At 48.7% G+C, this 10,464-nt stretch overlaps 1 protein-coding gene across 1 annotated transcript; it reads left to right on the top strand.

Moving 5' to 3' along the window:
* Positions 1-858: 858 nt before the first annotated feature.
* On the top strand, positions 859-6,355 carry LOC113959225. The gene is given in 5 exon segments (XM_027668094.1): positions 859-939; positions 2,780-4,123; positions 4,236-4,475; positions 4,965-5,140; positions 5,142-6,355. Coding segments are annotated over 5 exon segments (2,622 nt in total). The 3' UTR covers positions 5,923-6,355.
* The last annotated feature ends 4,109 nt before the right edge of the window (positions 6,356-10,464 follow it).

Here is a 10,464-nt window from a genome sequence, read left to right as displayed (position 1 = left end):
AGCACGGCAGCAAGTAGTGCAATGCACATGGCGTGGTCTCTGCCTTGGTACAACTCAGTCCATTCCCTGCTGTTTAGGTACTTGTGGGATGTTGCTGCTAAGGGTCTCCAAGGGCAATCCCTTTGAAAGTGGTCAGTGTCACATCTGACACAACTTGCCCTATGTCTGACCTCATCTTTTACTCCTAACTGGGCTCTTAGGGTTGTAGCAAAAGGGGCAGACTGGTGCTCCACAGAGTTAACTCTTTGGTAGGGTCAAACCAGCTCAGCAATGCTGTAGCCTTCCCTTTCAGGAAGGGTTTGCAAAGCTCTTTCACAGTCTGAGTTCGCCTTTTCAAAAGCCAATTGCTTATACAGCATCTCTCTGGCTTCATTGTACTCAACTTGCTTGTTTAATGCAGATTGCAGCCGATCTAAGCATTGTGAATTTGGTTCAGTACAGCCTTGTAACACTTTTGTGGAGGACAGGATGCTATCTTGGTCTGTAGTGAGAAGGTTTTTCATGGCTTTCAGGGCCTGTTTACCTATTATCTTGTATATCTCTCTACGGTACTTAGATTGTGCATCTATTGAACTATAATTTCCATCCCCGGTTAATTGGTTTGTTGTTATGCCTGCTTGGGTGTTGGTTGCATACTTAGCACAATTCTCCCGAAAGTCAGTTAACCAGACTGTATATTGGGTGTTATTAAGAACTAATTTCATTAGATTCTTCTGATGCCTTAAGCCCCTAATGGTTTTTTATTTTTCTAATATTTGTAAGACAGCAGCGGGGGGGGCTGGGGCTGCCGGGGTGGCGGCTCCTGGACCGGCTCCGGCTAGGCAGGCGGGAGCCGTGGGAGGGCTCCCTGGTGCGGGTATGGCTGCGCTGGGGGGAATTGGACAAGTTGGAATCTCCGGAGGAGTTGGCTCGGGGGCGGCGGGAGCCGTTGCGGGCACGGTTAGTACGGGACTTGCTGCCATGGCAATGAGTACAGGAGCAGGCACTGCGGGAGTAACAGGCTTGGGGCCAGCCCCGGTTGCAGCGGCGGCGGGGGGAGGGGCCCCAGGAGCGGTAGCAGGAACAACCCCTGGAATTCCAGGAGGGGCAGGGGCGGTGCCAACAGGCGGGGCCTCTGTCCTGACTGACTTGGGGGGTGGAGCTGGAGCCGCCCCCTTTCCCACGCTTCCCCCTCCCGAGGGGGGCCATTCCACCTTTCCGGAGGGGGGGAGAAAAGAGGAACCGAGAGAGTTTTCAACTTCTGCCACTCATGAAGAGGGAACAGAGACGCATAGACAGGGCAAGCCGGTTTCAGCTGCTGAGAGAAGGGAGAAGCGAGGTTTACCACCGTTTGATAAGGACACGGAAGCAGAGGGTGAATTAAGTGATAGCCCGGGGGAAGGAGAAACAGACCCGCCTGTAGTAAGACCAAAGGGAAAGAGGGCCCGCGAAGCGTTAGCAGTCCCCGACCCGGTTGCAAGTAGAACAAGAGCAAAAGACAAGCCACCGTTAGAAGCCCCCTTAAGACAAGTTGTAACCAATCAGGGCACGGTATTAATAAAGGTTCCTTTCTCACTGTTTGAGTTACAGCAATGGAAAGATCGTGTAGGGGCATATAGAGATAATCCAGAAAAAGTGACAAATTATGTCCAAAGAGCAATCAAAACTCAGAATCCTGATTGGTGTGATCTAGAGGTTATGATGGATACCTTATTAGACCAAACAGAGAAGGAGATGGTAAAAAGAGCTGCTCGAACTGCAATAGAGATGCTAAAAACCTCTGGGCAGTTTCCAGGTGAGGATATCAAAGATATCTTCCCCCCCCCCCCGAGGATCCTGGATGGTATCCTAACGTATCAGCAAATTTAGAAGCTTTGAAACGTTATCGAGACTGGGTAATTTATGGATTTCGGCATGGAGTTCCAAAAGCGGTGAACTGGTCCAAAATGTATGAGGTTAGACAAGACATAAATGAATCACCCACAGATTTTCTGAACAGGTTAAAGGATGTCATCAGGAAATATACCGACATAGACATTGAATCAGATATGGGAAAGAAAAATCTGGTATACTTATTTGTAGGGCAGTCCACAGATGATATAAGAAGAAAACTGCAAAAAGCAGGTGGTGATAAAAAGGATATTGGTGAGCTGTTAGATATAGCCTGGACGGTATATCAAAATAGGGAGCGGAAAAGGAAAACAAGGGTGATGGAACAAGAAGGTGGCTATAGAGAGCCTCATAGACGTAACCACAGATATAACAGGTCTAACCGTCGACAGGACATAGCAGACAGATGTTCTAACTGTAAGAAAAAGGGACATTGGAGAAAAGACTGCCCGGAGTTGAGGGGAACTGAAAACCCACTTCCCCCCCCACCACCACCAGCCCCCCAACTGACTGTGAGTCAGAATGTATGAGGGGGACCGGAGGTTTCTTCCCCAGCAGAGCCTCTGGTTACAACTAAGCTGGGGGGGAGAATGTTGAATTTTTGGTTGACACAGGTGCGGCATACTCTGTATTAAATACTTTGGAAGGGAAACTGAGTCATGAAACTGTAACTGTGGTAGGTGCTACAGGGGTAAGTGAAACAAGGCCATTTTTTAAACCTTTAAAATTCAAATTAGGCAAGCACTGGGTAACTCACCAATTTCTTTACATGTCAAATTCTCCTAAGCCTTTACTGGGTAGAGACTTACTGGAAAAATTAGAAGCCGAAATTAAATTCACCAAGGGGGGAGACATAAAGGTTATAATCCCAGATACTAAATATATTGAGGCAACTGCTTTCTTTATACAGGAAAATCATGGAGAGATCCCCGCAGAAGTTGAAAATGCTGTCATACCTTTAGTCTGGGCCAGCGAGTACCCTGGGAAGTCAAAGCAAACTGAACCAGTAAGCATCGCACTCAGGCCAGGAGCAGTCCCGGTAAGGCAAAACCAGTATCCTTTGAAATTAGAAAACCGAAAAGGCCTAGCACCTATAATTGAAAAGTTCCTTAAATTTGGTTTACTGGTAGAATGTGAATCCAGATTTAATACCCCCATCCTACCAGTGAAAAAGGCCAATGGCAAAAGCTATCGGCTAGTCCAGGATCTTAGGGCCATCAATAAAATAACTGAGGACATTTACCCAGTGGTAGCCAACCCCTATAAACTGTTAACCACATTGACAGAGGATTTAGGATGGTTCACTGCACTCGATCTTAAAGATGCCTTTTTCTGCATTCCTGTACACAAAGACAGCCAGGAGATTTTTGCCTTTGAGTGGGAAAATCCTGAGACAGGGAGAAAAACGCAACTAACCTGGAGAGTTCTTCCACAAGGCTTTAAGAACAGTCCAACACTTTTTGGAAATCAGTTGGCAAAAGAACTGGAGGACTGGAGAAGACAGCAGCAAGAAGGAGTTGTCCTGCAGTATGTAGACGACATCTTAATTGCAGCCAAAAGCCGGGACCAATGGATCGAGCTCACTGTAAGTCTCTTGAACTTTTTGGGGCTAAGTGGGTATCGGGTCTCGAGAGAGAAGGCACAGATAGTCAAAGAGATAGTCATCTACCTGGGACTTGAAATCTATCGTGGGCATCGGCGACTCAGTACAGATCGAAAAGAGGCCATTTGCCGTCTCCCAGAGCCCCACACTGTACGAGAAATGCAGGCTTTCCTGGGAATGGTAGGATGGTGTCGGCTGTGGATAGCTAACTATGGGTTGCTGGTCAAACCTCTGTATGAAGCCCTGAAAACGGCCAAAGAGGGAGTTGTAACATGGACAGATGAGACCAGAGATGTGTTTAAACAACTGAAACAGTCCTTAATGTCAGCTCCAGCGCTAGGACTACCAGATTTGACTAAACCTTTTGAACTATTCACACACGAGCAGTTGAATGTTGCTCTGGGGGTATTATCGCAAACTCTGGGAAGCCAACGAAGAGCTGTGGCTTATTTCTCTAAACAGCTGGACAGTGTTAGCCAAGGGTGGCCAGGGTGGCTGCGAGCCGTTGCAGCAACTGTTATCCTGATTGAAGAGGCCCGGAAGCTCACCCTTGGGCAGCATATCATTGTGTATGTACCCCATGCAGTTCAAACCGTGCTTGAACAGAAGGGAGGCCACTGGCTGTCCCCCAGCAGAATGCTTAAGTACCAGGTTGTGTTGCTGGAACAAGACGATGTTACTTTGAAAACAACATCTATTGTAAATCCAGCTATGTTTCTGTCTTCAACACTAACCAAATGTCCCCGAGCATGACTGTTTACAGACTATAGAGGAGACTTACTCCAGCAGACCAGACCTGAAAGATGTGCCCCTGGAAAATGCAGACTGGGAACTGTATACAGACAGAAGCAGCTTCATGCGAGATGGTAAGCGCTTCACAGGGTATGCAGTGACGACCAGAGACGAAGTGATCGAGGCAAAGGCCTTGCCAGCAGGTGTGTCATCCCAAAAAGCAGAATTAATCGCATTGACAAGAGCCTTGGAACTGAGTGAAGGAAAGAAGGTAAATATCTGGACTGACTCAAAATATGCATTTAGTGTTGTACATACCCACGGAGCAATCCGGAAAGAAAGAGGACTACTGACAGCCCAAGGCAGTGGAGTCAAGCATGCAGACCAAATCCATGCACTCCTGCAGAGTATTTGGAAACCAGAGGAGGTAGCTATTATGCATTGTAGGGCCCACCAAAAGGGGAAAACAATTCCCGAATTGGGAAATCAGTTTGCTGATCAAGCAGCAAAAGGGGCTGCAGAAAAAGGCATCTTGGCAATAGTGCCACAAAAAGAAATTGATTTGACAAAATACACCCCTAAGTATGATGAGAGAGACAATCAGCTAATTAGATCACTGAAAACTGAAATCAAAGAAGGGGGGTGGGCTGTTACCCCTACTGGACAGGTTGTAGTCCCACCACCGCTCCTTAGGGAAATAACTCAACAGGAACACGAGGCTACCCATTGGGGAACGGAAAACCTCCTGAAACATCTAAAGAAAACAGTAATAGAAACAAATATGACTGAAGCTGTGCAGTCCATAGTAGGTAAGTGTGAAATCTGCAAACGAAACAACCCAGATACATCAAAGAGAGTGGTACTAGGGGTAACAAAAGTTGGAGACCAACCCGGAGATTACTGGCAAATAGATTTTGCTGAGTTACCACCATGGGGGGGGGTACAAATACATCCTTGTATTGGTTGACACTTTCAGTGGATGGCCTGAAGCATACCCCTGTCGCACTAACACAGCAAGGGAAGTGGTAAAAGCTTTACTTAACCACATAATTCCAAGGTTTGGGGTTCCTCTAGGAATGGCATCAGACAGAGGAACACATTTCATTGCGACAGTAGTAAAAGAAGTATGCTGCATCCTGGGAATTGTCTAGGACCTACATACCCCCTATAGACCTCAGGCTAGTGGCAAAGTTGAACGAATGAATGGCACTTTGAAAATGCAAATAAGCAAAATTTGTCAGGAAACATCTATGTCGTGGGTTCAAGCTTTGCCACTAGCTCTGCTGAGGATTCGTATCCAGCCGAGGCGGAGGGATAACATAAGCCCATATGAAATACTATATGGAAGACCATATCAGGCACCACATATACCAGGGGATGTACACTTAAGAGGGAGAGCCGATTTACAAAAATATTTGATTGCTTTAGGCTCTACTTTGCAGAAACTGCAGAAGGTCATCGAGTTATCCAGACCCATAGGACTGGACACCCCTGCTCACCCATTCCAACCAGGAGACTGGGTCTACGTCAAGTGGTGGAACAGTGACCCCTTGCGAGCCAAGTGGAGAGGACCATACCAAGTCCTGCTGACTTCCCTCACCGCCGTCAAAGTTGCTGGCAGAGAACCCTGGTTCCACTATTCCAGAGTCAAGAAAGCATCAGCTCCTGGAACAACCAGCCAATCAGAACCGGACACCGATGACGAGGATGTGGAATAGACTGCTTGTTCTGTGTATTCTGTTCATGCAACCGGTAACTATGAACCGAGTTTGGGACCAAAAATTGCATGTGGCCCTAGTCCAAAACGTATCTAAAATTCTCCGGAAAACTGAATGCTGGATTTGTACTCAAGTACCAGCAATTGATGATGAGAATAGTGAGTGGCCCCTAATTGGCATTTTACTAAATGAGACAAACTTCGGTAAGTCCATGATGAATTTCCCAGGGACCTGGAAGCCAGTTACAGAGGTTTATTATCCGGTGGCCCTAAGTAATGTAATTTCTAATCAGGATGTTGTTCCCTGCATGATTATAAACACTACAGGAAAAATCATTCTCCCCCCCTACTGTGATAAAAACAATTCAAAAGAAGAGATAAACCCAGAAATTGTTGCGGGGATGGCACAGTTCCCTTTGAGATTAATTCCTCCCCAGGGTTCAGGATGGCACTGGATCTGTGAAAAGGAGGCCTGGAAAGTTTTGCCCCTTGATAAAGATCGGACCTGTGCCCTGGGGGCAGTGATTCCAAATATAACAATTCTCGACCCAATTGATGAACAGGAATGGAAAAAACCCTATCCAAAAAGAGTGAAAAGAACTAGCAATCCCCTCATTGAGTGCCCTACAATTTTCCACAGCACAGTCAGGGCTTTAGTCCCATCTCTAGGAGTGAGTGAATTGGAAAAGGCAATTGTAAATATTTCGGCTGTCATGGAAAACATTCAAGATCACACTCAGGATGCAATTGAAACCCTGAAAGAACAATTCCAAAGCTTGTCTCATGTAGTAATACAAAATAGAATGGCCCTCAATTTTTTGCTAACCTCACAGGGAGGCGTGTGTAAAGTCATCAATACCAGCTGCTGCTCTTACATAGATCAGACTGGTAGAATTAATAATGATTTGGCTGCAATTTGAAATCAAACCAAAATCTTACACCAAATATCTCTAGATGATGTCTCCCTAGGTTTAGGAGATATCCTCCACAAACTCACTTCATGGTTACCGAACTGGACATGGATGAGACAACTGTTTATTTTAGTATTGTACATACTTAGTGTAATAGCTCACTGCATACACCGATGTTATAGTTGTTGTAGGTGTAGGTAGTAGAGATTGGACAAGACCTTTGGGTTTTGTCCAGTCTCTAAGGGGGGACTGATGCCTTAAGCCCCTAATGGTTTTTTATTTTTCTAATATTTGTAAGACTTGTAAGTTTTATAAGTAGTGGAAGTGGATTTTAAAAGCAGCAATCTCCCCCCCCCTTTTTGTCCTTTGTTCCTTTCCCTCTCTCTAGCACCCTTGTTTATACATTCCTTAACCCTCTTACCCCATTCTATCCTCCCTATATCACTCATAGCCCCAAATCTAATAGAAATGTTTAGTCTTTTGTCAAGGCAAGGCCTAGACAGTTGACAGAACAGCATATCTGGGCCTAAACCACAGAATAGGTCAGGAATTAGGTAACTATGTACCCTTTGTGCTCTGATGATGATGAAGATGGGATGAATGGAGGGTTCCAAAATACACCCCAGACCCATTTTAAGGGGGTGGACCCGGGGCGGACCAGAGTAAAGGCCACAGGGTGGACACAGCTGGGATTGGATGGATGGTATTATAAAAATGTAACCTCTCAGGCACGCCGGGCGCGCGTCTTGTAACATCTTTGCCTTGGCAAATAAACCCTTTCTTATCTCACCCCTAATTAACTGTTCCGAGAGATTTTTTTCAGCACCATAAATCCCACGGCAACACTTCCAGTCATGTGGGGTGAAAAAATAGATGGAACTCAATGTCTCCAAATACTTGAAAGTATTGGTTAAAAACATGCCAGCACCTCTTACCGACTGCCTCAATTTCTCTGTAGCCTCATATGACAGAGGCTGAAATTGAGGGGGCTGACATTGGCTAGTATCGATTGAGCATGCCTGAATATCCTTCAAGCCTCTCACTCGAAATGCTTCATCCCCACATTGCTCCCACTTGTTAGCTGACCTTCCCCTGTTTGCCTCCTCGCTCCCTCCCAGTGGAACCATCCCTGGTCCCTCATCCCCCTTTACCTCCCTCCCTGTGGTTCCAGTGAACTCGCTTTCCTGGGGGGGGTGTGTGTGTGTGTGTGTTTGGTGGTAGAGGCGGTGCGGGGAGGGACTTTCTTTCCCCTCATGTCTATGGGTGGGGAGGGGCGGCGTTGAGACTGGAAAAGATGGATCAGCTTCCGTTCCATTTGGCGGCCAAGATGGCTGCGCCCACTCTGAAACACGTGGTCGCTGTTCATTCGCAGTGGGGGGGGGGGGGGGGGGCAGAGGGTCTGGGTTACTCCCTCATCACTGTAAGAGAGCCCTGTGCGCTGATCCCATGGCTTGGGATCCCGCATTTCAGGCTCTGTTCCCTCCCAGCGACCTGTGTTCCCGTGGCTTTCGGCTCCTGACAGGTAACTTAATTCACGAACAACTCCTTTCCCCCCCCCCCCAGTACATCTCGTGAGTTTGTTACTATGCCTTGGGGTTGTGCTACTGCTAGCAGTGTGAGCCGGGGGCGGGGTGTGGGTCAATTTTTTCATTCACTTGTGTGCCTTGTGGAGGGCAGACATTATCACTGTGTAAACTGGTACTGTGTTGCAGGCTCCGCAATCGCCTGCCTCGGTCCTTTGGTTTAGAATGTGTCTTAGTGTTTTCCATGTGTTTAAATGTAACACTTCTGTTAGTGGGAGTGTGGGGTGTACAGACCTAACAAATCTTATTAATTCTGGTAACTCTGCCTTTGTAGTTTGAATGTGGTAAGATTTTAGCAGTAAAGTTAATGTTTCAAGGTTTCCATGGAGATAAAGCTCCCCATGTTTACCTTAGTCCCGGGGCGGCAGGCATGTGGGGGGAGTTCTTTGTCTAGCTGCTGAGTTTCAGTTTCAATTTCTCGGACGCTGCTTCTCTGCGGCTTTTTTTCTCCTTCGGCGTCCCTGCAGTGTCCAGCGTCTGCTCCGGTGCCGGCTCCAGTGGCTAAGGTACGGCTACAGACGGCGGCAGGGGGGGTCTGGGGGCGACTCCCATGGTGGCGGCGGTGGGAAGCGGCGGAGGTTCCTTCGGGGTCTGCACCGCTCCTGGTGGGTCTTTCTGTGGCTTGGACGCATTGCGCTGTTGTTAGAGGCAGGCAGGGACCGGCAGAAGGCGGCTCCGGGGTTCCTGCGGTATGCTGGGCGGTGTGGGGGCTCCAGGTGCCAGCGGAGTCACGGTGTGGCTTCAGCAGGTCCCTCGCAGCTTATAAGCGTGGCGCGAGGCCAGTGAAGGCGGCAGTCGCGGCGTGGGGTCCCTGCAGCAGCTCCTGCAGCAGCGGGAAGGGAAGGGGGGGTGGCCAGGGTCACGTTTCTCGACGCTTGCAGACTGCGGCATGTGCGGGAGAAGGGCGGCGGGGCAGCACGCGGGGTCCTAGGGTCCCCAGGGCGTCCGGGGCGGCTGGCGGACACTGACGGGGGCGGCAGGCTGCGCGGTGCTGCAGCACTTTCCACTGGGCGGAAAGCCGGTGCGGGGTTCGTGGGGTCTCGCGGTGGGGCTGGGGGTGTTTCGGGTAGCAGCGGTGCCGCTTTTGTGCACACGGTTGAGCCGTGGCAAGCGGCAGGGCTCCGGGAAGGGTTGGGCGTGCTCCGCCGCTCGAGGTTTTCAAGCCGCGGGGCTTGCCGCCTTCCAGGGAACAGCCTCGACCATGATGTCAGGTGGTATCGCCACTTTCTCAGCTCACTCACTGCTCTGGTGGATGTTGGACCCGCTCCGCTCTCTCCAACTGCCTGCTCCCATCTCTCGGCTTCTTCTTTACTTCTTTCTTCTTTCTTCTGTGCACTTTTCCCTAAATATTTTTGAGCTCACTATTTTAACTCCCATTTCTCATACGCTACTGAGACAACGGATTTACAGACGTCTGAGTTTTTCGGTGAAAATCCCCATCTTCAAACAATTGAGAAAATAGCCAGAATAACCGAATAATTTGCCTGATTCAGGATATTTTAATCTACATATTGTAGGTTCTAGGTCCCTGTTCGGCCTCCATATGTAGCGTGGGGGTGTCTTTATATGATAAAGAATGATGCACACTCTTCTGAGGTAGAAAACAAAGAGGTCTATTTCAAATTCGGCACTTCCTTATATCCCCTAAAACCATGTGACCTTCTAGCCAATGGGGTTGTCTGTCCCTGGGCATGTCCCTTGATTTCTCTGACCCTGGGACATGCCCCCTACGGGAAGTGAGTTGGCAGAGTCAGTCTGCTGCTGTGTCTGAGTGAGTGTGTGAGAGAGAGTAGCCGAGGGGTGGACAGAGGCCCCTCCCCACTCGGAGGGGGCCGGTGCCCCCGCAACCCTGGCCAAGCTAGGGCTGAAGGCAGGATGTAAGAATGAGTGTCTGTTGTGAGGGAAGGGACTCACAGCAGCTGAAGGTAAACGTGAGAGAGAGGCAAGCTCCTTACGAGGAGGCCACCAGACCCTCTTCCCCCCTCCCCTTCCAACCAGACTGCAGAGCTTGGGACAGTTTATAACTGGACCAAACGCTTGTAGCAAAAA

This window comes from Corapipo altera, unplaced genomic scaffold (assembly GCF_003945725.1).
Source record: "Corapipo altera isolate COAL_440 unplaced genomic scaffold, ASM394572v1 61029, whole genome shotgun sequence".
Lineage (NCBI taxonomy): Eukaryota > Metazoa > Chordata > Aves > Passeriformes > Pipridae > Corapipo > Corapipo altera.
This window is presented reverse-complemented; position numbering and strand designations above follow the sequence as displayed.